The sequence below is a fragment of the Thalassophryne amazonica genome, chromosome 4 (genome assembly GCF_902500255.1).
Source record: "Thalassophryne amazonica chromosome 4, fThaAma1.1, whole genome shotgun sequence".
Classification (NCBI taxonomy): Eukaryota; Metazoa; Chordata; class Actinopteri; order Batrachoidiformes; family Batrachoididae; genus Thalassophryne; species Thalassophryne amazonica.
In genome coordinates, this window is record NC_047106.1 from 138,198,591 (window position 1) to 138,221,195 (window position 22,605).

Sequence of the window (22,605 nt, forward strand, 5' to 3'; positions counted from 1 at the left end):
ATAAAAAAAGTCATTCAGTGTATACATCAGGCACATTTAAAGAGTTGTGTTCACACCAAAAACATGCACAGAAACATTGATTCATTGCACATCTGCCAGTGTAATGTGTCAGTATGGGATCAGCACAGCTGAGGTGATCTGTGTGCGTAAAGCACATTCTGTGTGCACAGTTCTCTCTGCGTTTCACCAGCAGAACACAGCATAATTCACTAATATTTGATTAAATATTGTTGATGGAATAATAATGAAATGTCTGAAAGAGCAGATTTTTGTTGTTTTTTTTTAAACTGCTAGTGTGTGACCCCCTGCTCCCTTATGTGGCAGAGTTCATGTGTAACTGAGCACAAGGCGTCCTGCTGCAAACTGGCTGACTGAATTTCATTCAAGGAGGGCAAGGAGGGAATTTCAATTGCTACTGTGGTCAATAACGCACACAAAATTTGGTAACACTTTACTTGAAGGTATCGTCATAATAGTGACATGTCAGGTCATAGCTGTTACATGACACAGTTATGAATGTGTCATAAACATTATTTCAATGTCATAAATGTTTATGACTGCTGTCATTAAGTGTCATTTGGTTTTTGTAATGACAAGCTGACAAGTTGGCATACAACTGAAGACCAAAAAGGCCAAAGACAACTTCTGGTTATGTCGCTTTGATTAATATCAAGTTGTCATATTCAAGACAACCCAAAAAATGTCAGCCTGTCATTACAAAAACCGACACTTAACGACAGCGTTAAATGTTTATGACATTGACATAATGTTTATGACACAGTCATGACTGGGTCATGTAACAGTTATGACAGTGTTATGTCACTATTATGACAATACCTTCAAGTAAAGTGTAACCCAAAATTTATACACAGCCGTCTATGTCCACTTTCATGTGTGCAGTTATTCTTAGTAAATCACCCACAAAAACTTCACTGACCCAACACATAAAGGTTTGGAAAGGCCACACGATGTAGCGCTCCTTAAACGGACTCTTAGTAAATCAGGCCCCTGGTATGTTACAGATGAAACCAGAAGCACTCGGAGAGCGCAAACCTCCGCCAAGGCCATAGGGTCACTGACGTCATATAAAATACCATTTGGCAAAGACACTTATTCCACATCATTTCACACATCTACCGTCATGTTTCAGATTCAGTGGTTAACCCCTCTGGGGTCCGAGGGCATTTTTTGGACAGTTCACTCCCCTGGTATAAATGTTTTATTACTGCTGTTAACAGCTCTCCCTGCATCCCACAATCAAGTTTTATGTCTCTTTTTTTCAGGACAACCTGTATTTTCAAAATATATATGCTATAGTTGTGTTTTATAAGTGTAATAAAGGTTTACAATCAGAAATAAGAAAGGAAAAAGTAAAGCGGCAAATAATTTTCCACACACATTTATTCAAAACACACAGCAAACTCTAATAAACTAGTAACACATCACTCCTAAAAACAATCTTTGGTGTGTCACGTGAGGTGAATCTGCCCTATGATTGGATTTTGGAAAACCATGTGACGGTGAACCAATTCCAATTGGACACTCACATTGCTCACATCATCACACAGCTTCTATGACGAGTACAAAGATGGTGGACAGTGGCTCGAAAGTCAGCGGAGTTAACTTTTCAGCAAAAAAAAGTAAGTTTCTATCTCATATCATTAAAAAGTTATTTATAAATTAGTAAAGCTTTGTCTCAGCCGTCGTATACGACAGCGTCGGTCCCAGAGGGTTAAACCCTTAGATCTTCAGCAAATGTATTTATAAAGAAAAACTGTATGAACTACACGGTTTTTATTTTTATTTTCTAATCACAAGTTTATTGTCGTAACTTAATTTTTCTTCAGCCTTTGTGACCTGTCTTCATGAAGTTAGATGTAAAAATGTTGAAATTGGCCCTATCCTGTAATGATAAAGAATCCATTAAAAAAAATTACTGGATCCGGATCGTGCTCCGGATCATTACCAAAATTTAATGACTTCTAAGTTAGGCCAAGCTACACCCCTGGTAAAACTTTCATTGAAATCCGTTGAGGATTTTTTGAGTAATCCTGCTAACAAACCAACCAACCAACAAACAAATGGATGCGACCGAAAACATAACCTCCTTGGCGGAGGTAATAAACATTAAAGATGCTCCAGTGAGAGCAGGTGCTACCAGAACTGCTGAGGATACAGTCTGGTGTTGCAAATTCCCTCTTGAGGGTGTTTCATGGTGGTGTGGTGTTCAGAGCGTTCACGGTGCTTCAAACACTTCTGCATCTTCTTCCCCTGTACGCTCCAGCTGTCGGGGACGGTTCAAACTGGGGTCCTCAAGTGAGAAATCATTTATACTCACCTGCACTTCCTCAGTACAGCAGTTAAATATCAGTATTTCAGGGTAAAAACAGACAGAAATAACCTGATCCTCCTCTTTGCCTTCCTCGCTGTGTCGCCACCTCCTGCCGCCTCTGCCGTCTCTGCTGAGGTGACCTTAGCACTTCTCCTCTGTTTGAATTTGGGAAGCGAAAACTCCACGTCCACATCACTCATCTCCAGCCTGGGCAGACTTCCCTCAATGACCAGCTCCTCTTTGCGCTTCCTTTTCAGCCTCTTCAGACCAAAACGCCCCCCTCTTTTCTTCTTGGCCTTGAATGGATTAGTACCTTTGACACTCTGAAACATAAAGGCAGGAACATTTTCAGGATGTTTAGTTGTTCATGTTTGAAGTATGTCACACTATCAGGTATTGGTTTTACATTTGATGAAGATACATTCTTTGATCAGAAATTAAGAACGAACTCCTATTTACCATTTTAGCTGTCTTGGCTTTGGGACCTTTGATCTCCATACTGGGGACGGTAGGACGCATGCTGACGTCTGCTCCAGGGATGACCCTCTTCAGCTGGAAGCTGACTTTATAAGGCTCAGCGCACTGCAGGATCTTCAGCGCATCTTCATACTTCACATTGTCGAAGAAGACCTTTGCACTCAGCAGCTGGTCACCTGCATCATGAATAAATGGGGAAGATCTTTGGTCCTGGAGGTCTAACTTCCTCCTTGAGACTCTGACCCACAGTGCTTAGTAGGGATGCACCGATACCACATTTTTCCAGACCTAGTACAAGTACAAGTACATACATTTTGGTGCTTGTCGATACTGAGTACCATTACCAATACTTAATGATACCATTACAGTTTTATGATGACATGTTTTATTCATCAGTTGTTCATTACTTTTTGACTGTAACTGCTACCAATATCATTAGCTTTGTTTTTATTTACAAACATTTCACTTACATCATGTAACTTCACTTTTTGACTCCAACAAACTGTCCCTTTAATTGTGTTTCTTAACAAACATGACACTGCCAGACATCTCACTGAAATGTAACCTGTGGACTTCAGCACTACAAAATATACAACACCAGGAACAGAACTGAAACTGTCCATCAATAACTTTATTTATGTCTATGAGAACTAAAAGCCTTTTTTGAAAACATGAGGGGCAGATTCTTTTTTATCTATAATGTATGACACTGAGCTAAACAGTCTTTCTCTTTCCACACTATTTTTTAACTTTTAATTAAATACGTACGGGTAACATAGACAAATACAAACCATAAATGTTTTTTTTTTTCCCAAAGGCGGAACATGAAATATTGATGAGCACCGGCCTGCACGGCTTGCCTCTGGCAAACATGTTTTTCTCAGGACCCCCACCCACAACGACTCTCACGCACACGCAACACGCAGAGGCAGAACGGAGTAATTTTAACATTATTTTATTTTTTCTTTGTGGATCATGGGATTATTTCCTCGCATTCAGACAGAATAGCATGAAACCTGTGGTAAATGAGCCGTTAATGAGGTGTGCAGTGACTCAATGTCTGGCCCAAAGTGCGGCTCATGGAGGCAAACAGAGGTTCCAAACGCAGCGCCACAGACCTACAGCAAACGGATTACCCCTATAGCAGCCTGGACACCCACACCAAGGGCTGAAACTCACCAACCTGACGGACAACCTCCACCACTGAAACCCTGATCAGACTTCTGACAGAGGAACTACGGAGCAAAGTGCCAAAGTCACTGAGGAACTTTTTTCAGCCACACAAGCAATTAAAGTATTTTCAGATGTTGTTTTCCAAACTCAGGAGGGAGGGTTTGTGTGAATTATTTTTCTTTAAGATCGTATGATGATGAATTACACTGAAACAAACATGTGAGACTTTTTATTTACTGTGCGTGTGAATTTACTGTGCATGATGGACAGCGACTTTCAGCCAATCAGTGGACAGCATTGACAGATGTCTTTCGTCTTATGAATAAATTTCATGAAAGCTTGTAATAATCCATAAATCACCCATATCATTGTTTAAGATGCAGTAAATGGACTGCATTTATATCGCGCTTTTCTATCTGCATCAGACGCTAGAATCTGTTTACAATATTGCCTCACATTCATCCCAATGTGAGGGTGCTGCCATACAAGGTACTCACTACACACCGGGAGCAACTAGGGGATTAAGGTCTTTGCCCAAGGGCCCTTCCTGATTTTCTGGTCAGGCTGGGATTTGAACCGAGGATCCTCTGGTCTCAAGCCCAATGCTTAACCACTAGACCATCACCTCCCCCAGTGTTCAAAACGTATGAAAAAAGTAGCAGCTTATAGTCCGGAAATTTCAGAGAGTGAGCGTGAAAATCCCCCATTGAGAGGTTGACATCTTGCTGCTGTAAAGCGGTATCAGGTCACAGAGTATCAAAACATTTTATGATTACAAGTATGAGTAAATGAATACGGGATCGGGCCAATAACCAATACTGGTATCGGGATCGGTGCATCCCTAGTGCTTACTGCTCGGTCTGCTTACATATACACATCAAACACATCTCAGATTTCATTTAGCTTTCCAACATGAGGGATAAAACAGAAAGAAAGAGGGTCAAGAAACCCTGAAGTCCTTCAGACAATGAAGTTATTTTTTTTTCTTTTATTTTTTACCATGCTTTTTATTTTTTACTCTTTTATTGTGCTTTTTAAAAAATCTTTCAATTCATTTTATTTTGTTTTTTGAATTGTTTTGTGTAAAGCGCCTTGAGGCAACTCTGTTGTGATTTGGCGCTATATAGAGGCATGCACATAACTGGTGCTCATGGTGCTTCTGCATGCTAAAAATAAATGATGCACAACAGAAAACACAAGAGAAGCACTTCAAAAGAGGAAAGCAATGACAGATTGTAGGAAGTGTGTTTCCCTCTGCTGTGCATCACTGTATAGCACACACCAGCACCATGAGTACCATTATGTGCACCCCTGGCTATATAAAATGAATAAATTGAAACTGAATTGAACTGAAACCATCATTTTGACAAATATGTGGAAAGTGGCATTAAGTAACTCATTTGTATGTATTTGCTTGAAATTGTTTATCCTTCAGGATGGCCCGGAAGGAGGCGTGGAAGGGGGGTCATGGGAATTCAATAGAAAGGCAAAGTTACCATGGCCAGATAGCTTTAGAGTGATTCAAGGTGAATGACAGTCTTATTGTAGGTAGACATTCAGTCAAGGAATCTACATATATGTACAATAGGGAACAGCTGTCTCGTTTGAAGGTTGACGCTAAAAGATTAAAATGAAAGAGCATAATTCTGGTCGTCCCCATCAGAAACCTGGAATTTTCTCTGAGTTTTTGGGCAAATTACACGGCAAAGAAAATGAAAATGCAAAGAAAAAGTGATGATGTGGTGGAAAGCGGATATGGGTTGTGGTTTGTTTATGACCTGGAGCTCAAACATGTCAAGGCAGTTGTGCAGGTGAGAGAATGTAGCGACTCTGTCAAGGTGTGTACTAGACTAAAACTTACCCACCATTTGCCTTGTCTTCCCTTCTCCACTCGGAATCGTTCAAGATCTGTTAGTCAGTGTGTGTGTGTGTGTGTGTGTGTGTGTGTGTGTGTGTGTGTGTGTGTGTGTGCATAGTACCTAAAATAGGATTTTTAATTCACCAAAGACAAAGGTTTGTCAAGATATAACACGCAGTATGTATGATTGTTTGTTTATTTGTTTTTGTAATCATTGCATTTCTCACATTTACCTCACGCTGTAGCACACAGTTGATATTGCAGACTCTTGGAACTTCACATATAGCAGCCCCAGCAAGATAACTTTCAGCACACAAAAGGATAAAGCTTAACCTGTTTTGCCCCACTGCCAACAGTTGTTGCCGAAGTGTATCACTGTCATTTTGTACTCGCAATAAAAATCTGAAAAAGTACTAATACAACTTTTTCCACTTATAAAAAAAAAAAAAATATGGGCATAAACGGGTTAAGGTCAAAGGTCAAGGTCACAGGAAGGTCAAACACTAAAATCACCAAAAAAACTTTCCTGGTCACAGTTTTTGAAATTTTGCCTCCAAATTTGAATATAGTAAATGGCCTTGCTCATCAGTCCCTCTTCATGGTGGTTGTTCCTCGTGGGAGTTTCTCTTGTTTCTCTTTTTCCAAGATACCCGTCATTTTCATTTTTTTTTTTTTTTTTTTTTTGTCTGTAGGCAGCCTGCCTTCATGCAACCAAATTTTAGAAAGATTTATTGAATGGTTTTTCAAAAAAATCATCAGAGGGCACTCGGCGCACAGCACCCCGCGCAGGAATCTTGATAGAATTAGTCCTGTGGTCCTTTGTTCAAACAGCCTTCAACATTAATGGTTGTCCAGTTGTTCAGCACAAGTAAAAAATGTGATCAGGCAACACTGATTGCCTACAATGTTGCTCGAATTGGACACGTCCAACTGTTCTTTGTAAAGCGGTCAAACTATTTATTTTTTCATGTTGTTACAAGTTTCTGAGCTTTCACAGACCAGAAGTGCTGGTCGTCAGCGAAATCGGCTACAGAAAGGTTCTAAAATGATCGCACTAGTGATGGATCACGTCTGTTCCGTGATTCCTGCAGACCGCCTCCCATGGTTTGGCATGCAGGTGAACTGCAGATTATTTGTAAAATTTACATAAGTGTGATTTTTGTGCCATGGTGACTTATTTTTAAAGTGATAACTGCATTTAATTTGATGCATTCAATGTAAAATTACAATCGTTGGAGGATGCAGCATGTAAAAAGAGCCTCACGTGGGGCTGTGGAATGCAGCTTTTCTGCATTGACTTCCTCTAAAGCCACATTGATAAATCGGCTGTGCACCCTATTGACAAATAGATGAAAACTCTGAATCCGATAAGAATCAGCCCAATAATGGTGTTTTTGATTAGTCAGTTACACGTGATTCACTGAAAAAAACAGCATTTGTACTTTCGCTTTGTGTGTGTGAGGTGAAACCAGGGGATCAACACACTGCTGTGTGTGTGTGTGTGTGTGTGTGTGTGTGTGTTTGTGTGTGTTTAAATACACAAACACACTGATTTCCTTTAAAAAGTTAACAAGTATATTTTAGATCATCAACAGTGCACGTCTGTTGCACTGTTTGATAGCACGGAGTCAATAAGAACATCCAGCAAAGCCTCGTTGTCCACGGCTGTACACACACTGGGCCTCATGTATCAACGTTGCGTACGGCGATATTTGAGCGTATATGGGGTGTACGCCACAACGGCTGCGCTACTTGTCATTTATCAATGTGGTCGTTGGTGTACGCTGCGCTGAAAATATACACCAGGTCGAGAGGTGGCGTAAATTATACACCAAAATGAACCAGCGCTGGAATCCACATAAAAATGAAGATGATCAACATGATAAACAGTGCCATTATACAAATCAATACATATGTTACATAAATAACACTTTCCTGATTATACTACATAATAATCAATACAAATCCCGCCTTTGCGGGATTGTTATGGAGCACGATCCGTGGCTACAGCGCTGACAGGAAGGAAAGCGCTGCTCGCCTTTTTCTCCAGACTTCAAGCCTGGAGCCAGAGCAGCGCTGAGCTTAACTTCATGTGGTGTGATTGTTTTAGACAATGAAATTTATAATAACAACTGTAGTTTCGTCATTCCCTTAATTCGCCCGTGCTGCAGCCAGGTTTTGTCGTCTCCATTCATTTGTCACAATAAAATAAATACAGAAATACATTTAAAAAATAAAGAAATCTGACAGATTAGGAGTGTCTTATTAATTGAGCGAACAAATATCCACATGTCAAGAATTATTGACATGTGAAAAGAGAATACAGTGGTCCCTCACTATAACGTGGTTCACCTGTCGTGGCCTCGGAGTCTCGCATAGTATTTAGTTCAATTTTGCATGCTTTTTTTTTTTTTACAGTGTTCTGTGTATCTGTTTATAAGAATGTTGTCGCCCAGAAGAGAAAAGAGCGCCAACAACTACTCATAACTGTGTTTGTTACTCGGAAAAAGACACCTGCAGCCAGGTGTGAGTGGAAAAAGGCGCAGTGTCAGGACGCAGAGGCGCGATCTGTGAAATACTGGTCAGTCACTATTAATAATTTCTTATGTGTCCGACCTCGTTCATTGATCGTTAAAATTAAATTCGTTAGTTCTAAAAGCCATCATAATTCTATTTTTATTTCTCAAACAAATGTTTGGGCCTGAAAACAGTTTGGTCTTATTTTTCTAATAAGGTTTGAACTTTGAGAGTGTTTACACACGAGAGAAAAGTGAGAAAATGTTCATGCCTGACTGAGAAAGTGTATAAACTGTGTAGTGAGGGGTTTTACAGCTTTGAAACGTCTATAATAATTGTAAAAAATAACGCTGACTACGTCGCAGTTTCGCGTATTACGGGCTATTTTTTAGAACGTAACTCCAGCGATTAATGAGGGACCACTGTAACACTTTATTAATTATATACTACAAAACAATTGATACGACGGCCGCTTTTGACGCTCTATTGGCACGCATCATGATTGGTGGAGTTCTTTTTCATTGCCGTCTTCCCGGCTTCCATGTCGCAAAATGAGGGTGTGTCTGAAGCGGAGTCTGAATATTTATGGGCGTGTTCATTATAATTATGATCGTTTCCACCCGCCGCATTTATCAAGATCACGTCAGGCGTACGCCGGAAATGGGCAGGTGCGCACTGCTTGATACATGTCACGGCGACTTTGGTGTATTTCAAGTTTATGCCGTAAATTTACGCCACAAGTGCGCAACATTGATACATGAGGCCCACTGTACAGGTCTCAGGTGCAGGGGTGGACACATAGAGGTCCACCTTTGTAGCCATCTTAAAGACTTTTTGCACATGATAATAATAACCCATTCTAATACTTTGAAAAATAAGATATTATTATTGACTTACTTTTGTAATATTTAAGAACAAAGTAATTTTGCCTGAAACCCAGGAGCTTTATACACTATATACCTCAATACACAACATTCCATAATTTAAAAATGACTGTATTAATTAATGATACATACAGAGGTAAAATCCAACTCAAATTTGTCTTTTCATGCTGTTGCCACTCATTCGACTCGGCTACATCTCGTCACCAAACCCGTTGACATGAGACAAGTCAGGACAGCAACAGGACAAGTGGGACTCTCATTCTACTGGTCCTGTAGGGACAAGTCCCTGAAAATGCGTTATGTCTGTGCCTGTCCAAAGGACTGGAAATAATTCAAAATTAAATTATTTACAATTTTTACATGCATAATGCATATTTGGTTGACATTAAAATCGATGAAAGTGAGAAGACATAAACGAATAAACAAACAAATCATGAAATTATGCATGTTATTACCTTTATTGAAGCTAAGGTGGTGATGTTATCAGACCTGTCACTGCTGGGATTTTACAATGTTGTGAGTTGTGAACTAACTTGAGAACCACCATACTATGGAACCAACCACCAAGCCGGACAACTGCTCCATCCCCAGCTCTCTACACTAACTATCTATCTGACATAGGCAGGTGAAACGTGGGTGCCCTCTTGACCTTCTGCAGCCGCTGGGGTCCTCAACACCCAGGCACCTGTGTGCTGGATCATGCACAGAGAAACAGGCCACATGGCCAAAAAGAAGCTCAAAATGCAAGAGAACCTCCTCATCTCAGTCTCTCTCTACATACAGTAACCACTCGTTTGACACTCATTCCAGCGGTACCCGCTTTGGAGGAATACCTTGCTGTAAACTGTGGTGTTTGGCAGCTGGAGAATCTTTGAGGACATCTTTGACAAACAGCCCTCGCTGTCCTCCTCCAGTCACGCTGTAGCCGCTGGCTCCAGCCTCCGCCTCCGTCTCCACTACGATTTCCATTGGCTTAGAAGCTTCTTCTGCACACTGAAAAACACAGATTTAGTTTGCTCGTTTGCTCATGGAGAGATCACTCAGGCACAAGATTAGCTCAACCTTCAAGCCAGCGTAAAGCAGCAAATAGCAGCATAAACAATGCAAATTTCAATCATAATTTCTACCAAACCCAGTTATTGTTTTCACCCTCAGCACCTACGCTGTGCCAGTAGCAAGCTGAACTGTGTGTCTGTCTCCACACACACACACCCATATTCATCCAACCGTCAGATGCTGAACAATTCAGATCGCTCCAGTTTGCTCCTCAAAATCCACAGCAGAAGAACTTTGTGACTGCATGCTTAGTTGTGCTCTGTGCCATGGAGCAGCGCAGAGAAGAGGAGGAGATGGAGAGAGCCAGATGTGTGGCTCTACGCGGCTCTCGTCTCGCTTGTTATCCCACACATCAGGCACAACAGCAGCAGCAGATGGAACACCTGCAGGAGCATGATGAGGAGCATTGGAATGAAATTTTTAGCCGACTGGGCATCACTGTCCTTCTTCAGCATACTGCAGCAATGAAACGGAATGCGGTGCAGCAGGGTTTAATTGTGCGCACGTCAGAGAAGAACGCTGTCATGGTCTATTAAGGATCAACATTAATCAAGACAGATCAACACGCTCAGTTGGGACCTCCACGACATGAGGTGAAATGAGGGTGGTGTGCGACATTCGTGGAAGATTTTTTGACAGCCAAAATCATGCTTCACGAACATCATGCACCAACATACACTATTAAGAAAGGTATTCAGATGTGTTAAGTCACGTTAAGAATGTCAGGAATGTGACAAGAATGACACAAATATGACAACATAGCATTAGAGAGCAGAAATAAACATGTTCACAGCCTGGTGCAGAGAAACGTTTTTGGTCTCTATCACGAGTTTCTCCCCAAATGCAACTGTGAGAAGTGTGTTTTTTAACTTCTTAGTATAAGAAATCTATTAATTTATCTATTAATATTAATTAATAATCTATAAATTTAGGGGCGTGGTAACTTTGAGTGGCAGCTCGCTGAGCCTGAGAGTTCAGACTCAGTCGGTCGTTCAGAGGCAGCTAGCTAGCTAGCTGCATTGAACGACTATGTCTGTCCTTTGAGCATTTTATTACAAATATTTGTGATAATATGGCTTGTGGTGTGGTTAATTCTGAGATCACAGATCATCTCAGACGTCTGTGCTGCAATATTTGCTTCAAAGTGAAATTTTCATTTTATTTAATGTTGTATGCTGAGTTTTAGCTGCTACCATTATGTTGATCAGTTACATTCACGGTTAGTGAGAAAACAAGCAGGTCATATTTTTTAATGCCCACACCAAAGCAAATTGTTATGAGAACCCCCATTAATTTCCTCAAATCCCCCAAATTTAAGATTTAATCAGCACTGAACTGAGGTTAGCATGTTCGCTTAGCTTAGACTTAGACACTTTTTATTGTTATTCAGAATTCAGAAAATGTGCACAGAATGAAATAGAATGAAATGTAATAGGCTCAGGACAGGATTAAAATATTTAAAAATATAATATGACTAGCTGAGTTAAGTGTTCTATGCACGGGTAGTAGAGAAGAATTTTATCCATGTCATTGTATATTTCATGTCACTCTGTGACTGTCCCCGCTACAAACGCCTGCGATGCTCTCGCTCTCAGACTGCAGGCTTACTTGTAGTTCCTAGGGTTTGTAAGAGTAGAATGGGAGGCAGAGCCTTCAGCTTTCAGGCTCCTCTCCTGTGGAACCAGCTCCCAATTCAGATCAGGGAGACAGACACCCTCTCTACTTTTAAGATTAGGCTTAAAACTTTCCTTTTTGCTAAAGCTTATAGTTAGGGCTGGATCAGGTGACCCTGAACCATCCCTTAGTTATGCTGCTATAGACGTAGACTGCTGGGGGGTTCCCATGATGCACTGAGTGTTTCTTTCTCTTTTTGCTCTGTATGCACCACTCTGCATTTAATCATTAGTGATCGATCTCTGCTCCCCTCCACAGCATGTCTTTTTCCTGGTTCTCTCCCTCAGCCCCAACCAGTCCCAGCAGAAGACTGCCCCTCCCTGAGCCTGGTTCTGCTGGAGGTTTCTTCCTGTTAAAAGGGAGTTTTTCCTTCCCACTGTAGCCAAGTGCTTGCTCACAGGGGGTCGTTTTGACCGTTGGGGTTTTACATAATTATTGTATGGCCTTGCCTTACAATATAAAGCGCCTTGGGGCAACTGTTTGTTGTGATTTGGCGCTATATAAAAAAAAATTGATTGATTGATTGATTGATGCGTTAACAACAAATTACTAACGCTTTTTTTCCCATCCAAATGCACCTATGTCTCTTTCTGAGGACAGCATGATGTAAAAAAACGCTGATAAAACTTTCTTACCTATCAATCTGGTCATGTTTTCTGCATAAATACACATTATCCATGCTTCCTTCTCAAACAGCAAACGTATTTTTGGGTAAGGAGTTAAAACTTTGGAATCTGCCTCCTCCTTGCTGTATTGAAATTATCTGATGCAAGTCAAGCAAATAAAAAAGAAAATGTCTGGATTAATGAAAGGAAATTTTAACTAAATATCTGGGTGACAGTGTCTTAGTGGCTAGTGCTGGTGCCTCATAGCAAGAAAGATCTGGGATTGATTCCCAGCTGGGCTTTTCTGCGTGGAGTTTGCATATTCACATAGGTCTTCCTTCTACTTCCAAACTCATGCAGGTTAGGTGAATATATAACATCAATACAAACATTACAGAGGTGACTATATAAATGATACACGAATAACACAATAAAGCATATTTCCATTGTACTCCTTGTGAAATTATCACATGACAGGGGCTTGATTGAACATGTACAAATTGTACATAAGACATTAGGATCTGAATAATTAATAATTAACAATAAATGTATTATTACGTCCACCAGGGACGTAATGAAATAATCAGCATTTATTTATTTATTTGTCTGTCTGTCGGTCTGTTAGGATTACATGAAAACTACTACACAGATTTTGACGAAATTTTCAACATAGATACATATTAGGCCATGGAATACTCCACTGCATTTTGGAGGTGCGCCAGATCCAGATCTGGATTCTGGATCAAGTCTCATTTTATATAGGTTTTGAAGGATTATGTCAAAAGTATTTCATGGATTCTCACCAAATTTTCCCCACGTATAGATATTAGGCCATGTAAGACTTCCTTGAATTTTGGAGGTGATGCAGATCCGGATTCTGGATCAAGATTCCACTCAATATACAGGTGCTGTCATATAATTGGAATATCATGAAAAGTTGATTTATTTCAGTAATTCCGTTCAAAAAGTGAAACTTGTATATTAACTGACAACTAATGAAAATCCCAAATTCAGTATCTCAGAAAATTAGAATATTACTTAAGACAATACAAAAAAGGATTTTTAGAAATGTTGGACTGAACAGTATGAACATGTAAAGTATGATCGTGTACAACACTCAATATGTACAGTAGTGTTCAGAATAATAGTAGTGCTACGTGACTAAAAAGATTAATCCAGGTTTTGAGTATATTTCTTATTGTTACATGGGAAGCAAGGTACCAGTGGATTCAGTAGATTCTCACAAATCTCAAAAAACCCTCACTCGACCCGAAAATCCTGGCTCATTACCGCCCTGTCTCAAACCTGCCATTCCTTTCCAAAGTCCTGGAAAAAGTCGTATCAGTTCAACTCCACGATCACCTCCACACACATAACCTATATGAAATATTTCAGTCTGGTTTCCGCTCAGCACATAGCACAGAAACAGCCCTGGTCCGCATCATGAACGACCTTCTCACGACTGCGGACCAGGGCTCACCATCTCTCCTCCTCCTATTGGATCTATCAGCCGCTTTTGACACCATTGACCACACCATCCTGCTCCACTGCTTCAACATTTAAATAGGACTCATTGGCACAACTCTCAACTGGTTTCGCTCATATCTCACGAACAGGACAAAATGTGTTACACTCGGACAATCCAAATCCAAAACCCATACTGTCAGCTGTGGAGTGCCACAAGGGTCCGTCCTTGGTCCAACCCTTTTTACCATCTACACGCTTCCCCTTGGTCAAATCATCCGTAAACACAAGATTTCATTTCATTGCTACGCAGACGACACACAGTTATACATCAAAATGGACTCCACACTCCCCTCAGCTCTGCCGTCTGCCTTTCAGGCTTGCCTGGAGGAGATAGAGGCATGGATGACTGATAACTTTCTCAAACTAAACACTGACAAAACTCAAGCCATCCTCATCGGTACCCCACATCAAACCCAGTCCTCCTCCCTCACTAGTATTCCCATTCTCTGCCACAACATTCCCCTGTCCACCTCCGTCACCAACCTTGGAGTCAGATTTGACCCACATCTCACCTTTGACACCCACATCCGCCACCTATGCAAAGTCTCCTTCCATCACTTCAAAAACATAGCCAAACTCCGCCCCTCCCTTTCCCAACCGGATGCTGAGAGGTTGGTCCATGCTTTTGTCTCCTCCAGGTTGGACTATTGCAATGCCCTCCTCGTCAGGACCCCTGGTAAAAACCTGCAAAAGCTGCAGCACATCCAGAACTGTGCTGCCCGGGTCCTGACGAGGAGGCGCAAGTTTGACCACATCACCCCTGTCGTCAGATCCCTCCACTGGCTGCCCATCAAATACAGAATAGAGTACAAACTCTGCCTCCTGACTTATCAGTGCATGCACGGAACCGCCCCTGCCTACCTCAGTGAACTCCTCACCCCACACACCATCTCAAGATCTCTCCGCTCCACCACCTCCTCACACTGCCTTCACCCACCCAGGACCAGACTCTCCACCATGGGAGACAGGGCCTTCCAGGCAGTGGCCCCTCGGCTCTGGAACTCCCTCCCAGAGACCCTGAGGGCCCCACAAAGTGTGGAGGTCTTTAAAAAAGGCCTAAAGACATTGTTATTTCAAAAGGCCTTTTAGATATCTTATCGTTTGAAATGGTTTCGACAAAATCTGTTTTTAAAATCTGTTTTAATTCTGTTTTTAAATCCTTGCTGTAGCACTTTGAGATTTCTTTGAAATGTAAGGTGCAATACAAATAAAATGTATTATTATTATTAAATCCAGCAAGACCAAGCATTCATGATATGCACACTCTTAAGGCTATGAAATTGGGCTATTAGTAAAAAAAAGTAGAAAAGGGGGTGTTCACAATAATAGTAGCATCTGCTGTTGACGCTACAAACTCAAAACTCTTATGTTCAAACTGCTTTTTTAGCAATCCTGTGAATCAATAAACTAGTATTTAGTTGTATAACCACAGTTTTTCATGATTTCTTCACATCTGCAAGGCATTAATTTTGTTGGTTTGGAACCAAGGAGAAACATGCCCATATCATGATGCTTGCACCACCACGCTTCACTGTCTTCATTGTGAACTGTGGCTTGAATTCAGAGTTTGGGGGTCGTCTCACAAACTGTCTGTGGCCCTTGGACCAAAAAAGAACAATTTTACTCTCATCAGTCCACAAAATATTCCTCCATTTTTCTTTAGGCCAGTTGATGTGTTCTTTGGCAAATTGTAACCTCTTCTGCACATGTCTTTTATTTAACAGAGGGACTTTGCGGGGGATTCTTGCAAATAAATTAGCTTCACACAGGCGTCTTCTAACTGTCACAGCACTTACAGGTAACTCCAGACTGTCTTTGATCATCCTGGAGCTGATCAGTGGGTGAGCCTTTGCCATTCTGGTTATTCTTCTATCCATTTTTAGGGCCCGAGTAGGCAACGTCCTACGAGGACCCTATTGTAATTGCGCAGTTTATTATTATTATTATTATTTTTATTATTATTATTATTATTATTATTATTCTGCGCAAAATGAAATCGAAATTTTGGCCTTTTCACATGCTCAAAAACGCACCAAACTTTGCAGAATTGTCCAGTCCTATCCGAATTTTGATATTTTGGGGGTTGCCCACATGGTCGCAGCGAAATCGTGAAATAGCGCCCCCTAGAAATTTTTAAAAACCCCTCCACATTGGGCTTTTTTCGTCGTAGCCTCACGAAACTCGGTACACATATTTACCATGCCAGGATGCACAAAAAAGTCTCTTACTGTCTTGGTGAAATATCAACAGGAAGTTGGCCATTTTGATTTTAAGTTTCGATTTTGAGCAACTTTTTGCCATTTTTGGCCATATCCACTACTTACATTTGAACGAACTCATCCTACGGATTTCATCCGATCATCTTCAAATTTGGTCAACATCATCACAACACAATGGTGATCAAAAGTTATCAAAAGTTATCAATATCTCTTTTGACTATTAAGTCAAAAGGCGTGGCTGCTAGGGGTCGTCAAACTTTGGCAGGCTTTTCGGAGCACGCCATTTCAATTCGAACGGCTGTCACGCCCACATACTTCATCGTAGATCCTTCAAACTTGCTGGACATGATGAGGGCTCCGCCCTCAACGTCTACATATCTTAAGTTCACAACTCCACCATAGCGCCCCCCAGTGGTGGTGGGAAATGTCCTATTTTTACATTAAGAGCTCCTGATGTCACATACTTAACCCAATCAACTTCATTCCACTTCTAAAACATGCAGAACAAGTTGGTGAACGTAGGCAATGAACGCCGTGAAGTTATGAGTAACGGCGTCCGTGTGGCGGCGTGCCGAATATTGACCATTCGCCATGAAATTACGTTCTTCCTTTTAACGGGTTTAATTTTGTCACATCATCATGAAAATTGATACACAGGTCGAGCACGACAACCTCTTACAATTCATAGGGGCGTCGCCCATGGGCAGGGCAAAATGCCTCAATAGCGCCCCGTTGAAACTTTCAAAAACCCCTCCCCATAGGGGTTTTTTTGGAGTAGGGAGATGAAAATTGGTACACATGTGTGACTTGCATAGACGTACAAAAAAGTCTCTTGCACCATGGGTCTACTCCAAACAGGAAGTCAGCCATTTTGAATTTTCTTGTCATTTTGCCATGATTTCCACACGTATTTGAACAAACTCCTCCTAGGGATTTTGTCCAATGCACTTCAAATTTCTTTGACAGCATCCAGAGATGATACTGACCAAACGTTATCGAAAGCTTTTCTCTATGTTGAAGGGTGTGGCCGCTATGGTGCCGCCATTTTGACCCTTCGCCATGGAACATCAAGCCATGATAACTCCTTCATGCTTTGCTTGACTGACTTGAAACTTCACATGTATGATGATGGTTGACTCCTGAACACACCTGGCCCCTCTGTTTGTACACTGAGCGCCCCCTAGTGGATGAACCATCAACATGTCATAACTCCTTCATGCATTGTGTGATTTGCTTGAAATTTGAACTGTGGGATGTGTGGTTGCCCCTGTACGCACATGCACACAACTGGTCACAAGGAACACACTGCCCTGGGTAGGCGGTTGCGCGGAACGAGGGCCCGTATATGACTGCTTGCAGTCCTAGTTATTTATTATTATTTATTAGGGCCCGAGTAGGCAACGTCCTACGAGGACCCTATTGTAATTGCGCTGTTTATTATTAGGGCCCGAGTAGGCAACGTCCTACGAGGACCCTATTGTAATTGCGCTGTTTGTTATTAGGGCCCGAGTAGGCAACGTCCTACGAGGACCCTATTGTAATTGCGTTGTTTATTATTATTAGGGCCCGAGTAGGCAACGTCCTACAAGGACCCTATTGTAATTGCGCTGTTTATTATTATTATTATTATTATTATTATTTATTATGCGCAAAATGAAATCGAAATTTCGGGCTTTTCCCATGCTCAAAAACTCACCAAACTTTGCAAGATCGTCCGGTCCTATCCGAATTTAGATATTTTGGGGGTCCCCCACATGGTCGCAGCGAAATCGTGAAATAGCGCCCCCTATTCAAAATGGTCACAAGGGAACACACTGCCCTGGGTAGGCGGTCGCGCGGAACAAGGGCCCGTATATGACTGCTTGCAGTCCTAGTGATGGTTGTTTTCCATTTTCTTCCACGCGTCTCTGGTTTTTTTGTCCATTTTAAAGCACTGGAGATCATTGTAGATGAACAGCCTATAATTTTTTGCACCTGCATGTAAGTTTTCCCCTCTCCAATCAACTTTTTAATCAAACTACGCTGTTCTTCTGAACAGTGTCTTGAACGTCCCATTTCCTTCAGGCTTTCAAAGAGAAAAGCATGTTCAACAGGTGCTGGCTTCATAGTTAAATAGGGGACACCTGATTCACACCTGTTTGTTCCACAGAATTAACAAACTCACTGACTGAATGCCACACTACTATTATTGTGAACACCCCCTTTTCTACTTTTTTTACTAATAGCCCAATTTCATAGCCTTAAGAGTGTGCATATCATGAATGCTTGGTCTTGTTGGATTTGTGAGAATCTACTGAATCTACTGGTACCTTGTTTCCCATGTAACAATAAGAAATATACTCAAAACCTGGATTAATCTTTTTAGTCACATAGCACTACTATTACTCTGAACACTACTGCAGTTGGGGCTTCTTTTGCCTGAATTACTGCAGCAATGCTGCATAGCATGGAGTTGATCAGTCTGTGGCACTGCTCAGGTGGTATGAGAGCCCAGGTTGCTCTGATAGTGGCCTTCAGCTCTTCTGCATTGTTGGGTCTGGCGTGTCTCATCTTCCTCTTCACAATAGCCCATAGATTTTCTATGGGGTTAAGGTCAGGCGAGTTTGCTGGCCAATTAACAACAGGGATACCATGGTCCTTAAACCAGGTACTGGTAGCTTTGGCACTGTGTTCCAGGTGCCAAGTCCTGCCATAAAATGAAATCTGCATCTCCATAAAGTTGGTCAGCAGCAGGAAGCATGAAGTAAGCTAAGCTAAGCTAACAGTCTAACCTCTCTCCGGGTGTTTATTAAATCCTATTATTGGGGACTATGCAGTGGTTCGCTTAAAGATTTGCTTTAGTTTGGATGTATAAAGTTATGAGCTTCTTATTTTCTCAGTCAACGTGCAGTAATAAGACCTAATGTATCAGGCAAACAATAGCTGCTAAATGCCATTAGCATACAACATTAAACATGACGAGAGTTTCACTCAGCACAAATATCGTCATAGGGATGTCTTAGATGATCTGTTAGGATGTATCACCGCTCAAAATGACAAACACAACCTCCACAACAGCGAGCGGCTGCATTGAGTGGACTATGACACAGTGAGAGTTGGGACTCGGCTCAGCTGCTGTCACTCAAAGTGACCACACCCCCAATTATTCATAATTTAAACTAGGAAGGTTGAAAAAAAGATTCACTGTCGTACAGTTGCCTTGGCGGAGGAACCTATCTCTAGAGACCAAATTGTTGTTTGTACCAGGCTGTAAACATGTTTATATCTGCACTGGGCATTTTAACATGGACTTGAATGGGAACCAGCCTCAAATAGCCAGTCAAGGAACAGCAACCTTTTCTTCTTCCGGTAGGGTTTCTCAGACCATCAAAGTTCACGGTTGGTGGAATCCAGCAAGATCCTGTTATTAGCATATTCAGCATCAATTCTCATTTTTTCCCACCAGGCCCCCATTGCACAAAAATAGGACTGAGACATCCAGGACAAACGACTGAGCTGAGTTCAACTAATTCAAAACAGGAACATTCAGGCTTAATTGGTTGCACAGAGACCAAGTCTAGATGAGCAGACACAGGATCCAATGGGCCATGTGTAACCAATCCTGGATAAGTGCGCGGACGCGGATCCCTCACAGATTCACCGATGCACCATTGCAATCAGAGCGGCGTACTTCTCCCTGGCAGGAGGCAGAAGTCATCATGTGGGCTGACAAGGACGTAAAGGAGCAAATAAGACCGAAAGATCGAGGGTATAAACGAATGAAATGGGCTTCCTCAGGAGGGTGGGTGGTGTCTCCTTTAGAGATAGGGTGAGAAGTCCGGTCATCCGTGGGGAGCTCAGAGTAGAGCCACTGCTCCTTCGTGTTGAAAGGAGCCAGCTGAACCTATGTGCAACTTATATTGAACTTATCTCCAACACATATTGACGTGTGTAGACATGTTTGACATGTTTTGGACAATCACAGAACTTACTGAATGTGTCAGCTATATAATGGCATATTGTCAGCATTTTTGATACGTTGGCATATCAATCAATCAATCAATCAATTTTTTTATATAGCGCCAAATCACAACAAACAGTTGCCTCAAGGCGCTTTATATTGTAAGGCAAGGCCATACAATAATTATGTAAAACCCCAACGGTCAAAACGACCCCCTGTGAGCAAGCACTTGGCTACAGTGGGAAGGAAAAACTCCCTTTTAACAGGAAGAAACCTCCAGCAGAACCAGGCTCAGGGAGGGGCAGTCTTCTGCTGGGACTGGTTGGGGCTGAGGGAGAGAACCAGGAAAAAGACATGCTGTGGAGGGGAGCAGAGATCGATCACTAATGATTAAATGCATATGCTGACTAAATCATCATGGTGTGACAGCTTCATAACGTATTCGACGTAGCCAGCATATTCCCCAAATTTTTTACAAGTCGGCATCCATAGGTGTCAACCTGACTCCAGAAAGGGCAAAGAGGGTGCAGTTTTCTTTGTAACCACCAACTCTAGCACCAGGTGATTTCACCGATTAACAGCAGACGGGATGAGCAGATGAGTTCATCAATGAAATCAGCTGGTGGAGTTGGTGGTTACAAAGAAACTTGCACCCTCTTTGCCCTTTCTGGAGTCAGGTTGACACCTATGGGCATACACTGACTTAAATCATCAAGGTGTGACATGCCCATTGCCAGTACTGGAAATATCAACCTTGCAAGTTCCCTGCGTCCCAGTTTAGGACCATTTAGTTTGAAAAGCGACATGGGCCGTGTCCTGCACACTGTGTCTTGCTGCTACCTGCTGCTCTGCTATCTCTGCTTGGGCCAGCTGGCAGGTAGACTCCATCAGATGGCTTCTCTTCTGTTTTAGCACCTGCTTCAGCTCTGCATGGAGTTTCTCCTTCTGCACCTGCAACACAGGAAGCTGTTGGAGGATGTCATATAGAAACGACTGCTTCGAGTAGGGTTCACCAAGTAGTGAACCAGAGAATTCATCACGTGGATCCTTCAGCCTGGAAGTAAGCCCAGAGTGGTGGGTTACACTCACACGTGTGCAAGGCGGACTGTGGGGGTGTCAATAAGCTTAATATTAATGCAGTCATTTAAAGGTTATTCCAGTTGCCACATTTTGTGAGCATTTATGAAAAGGTTGTATCAGGACAGAAAGGCCCCACAAGGTTCCTCCTTTCTCTCCCAGAATTCCCCTTTTTTTCTACAAATAAAAGCAACAAATGTCATGAAAAGTACCTACTTTGCAATCTGTCAAGCTATCACCACACTACACAGTGTTTTTATGCCATACCACTGGCATATCATCTTCACAAGATTCATCACCAAGAGTGGCCACATTTGTTTTTCTTGTTGAGGTTTCCCCATGACATCATTGGGGGTTCCACCAATTGTCTCCTTACTGCCTACACAGGAAACCGTTGGTTCCATGTTTGAATGCAGTATCATCCACTGCAGTGAAGGATTATCTGAAAACAAACAAAAAAACAACTAGACTGTCATGGTCATTTTTTGATGCTTTGCTTTGATCTCTTTGTTGTTCTGTGTTCTGGTGTGATTCTCTGCATTATTCTCTCTCTGGGCATTTTCTCCGTGTTTTTTTCTATGTGTTACATATTATGTTCATTATGGTATCTGGCAAATTCAACCTCATAGTTAATATTTTCTGGTGCCTTCAGTTTAACATTTTGTCTGACTTCATTTCATGTAACTTAACTTCCAGTTATTGCCCTTCCAGTTTTACATTTCTGTGCTTCCACATTTGACCGTTTCTTGTGTGTTTAGCTGAGTTTAGAGTGTTCCGTCTGTGCCAGATTGTACTATATATGTCCTGCTCTTTCAAATTCTTGTTACAGTGAGAATTTCCAGTATTTTGACATCTGGCTACAGACCTTTGCTGTCTTCCTGTGTTTGTAATTGTTATGCCTGTCATTTTGGACTGATTGTTTGGTATGAAAAGTGTTACTGAACTTTGCCTCATTTTTGAATAACTCTCTGCTGCCTATCTTAGGAAGACTTTTGCCAATTGGGCTGATCACCCTTGTGTCTGACCTGTTGCCTGTTTCTGACCAAGTCTGTTTGTCTGCTGCTACAAGTCAGCTAGCTGTTTTTGATGAGCACTTTTTGGAACAATAAACCTGATTTTCTTGCCTCCCATTGTGCAGTGGCGGCTGGCCCATAGGGGGCGCTCGCGCGCCGCCCTCCTCGATGTGGAGGGGAAAAGTCATAATATATATATTTAAAAGATATTATCAATGTCAGTTTTACTTAATAGTATGTGCCTAAATGTAAT

At 41.7% G+C, this 22,605-nt stretch overlaps 1 protein-coding gene across 1 annotated transcript in view; it reads right to left on the bottom strand.

The window, feature by feature from the left end:
* Positions 1–22,605, bottom strand: part of prx (periaxin) — a 62,872-nt gene that overhangs the window by 19,753 nt on the left and 20,514 nt on the right. The window contains exons 2-5 of the mRNA XM_034168860.1: positions 21,103–21,213; positions 10,075–10,234; positions 2,792–2,985; positions 2,402–2,655 (exon numbers count right to left, since the gene is read on the bottom strand). Of these exons, the coding sequence (XP_034024751.1) occupies positions 2,402–2,655; positions 2,792–2,985; positions 10,075–10,234; positions 21,103–21,150 (656 nt within the window). The 5' untranslated portion in view covers positions 21,151–21,213. The remainder of the gene's footprint in view (positions 1–2,401; positions 2,656–2,791; positions 2,986–10,074; positions 10,235–21,102; positions 21,214–22,605) is intronic.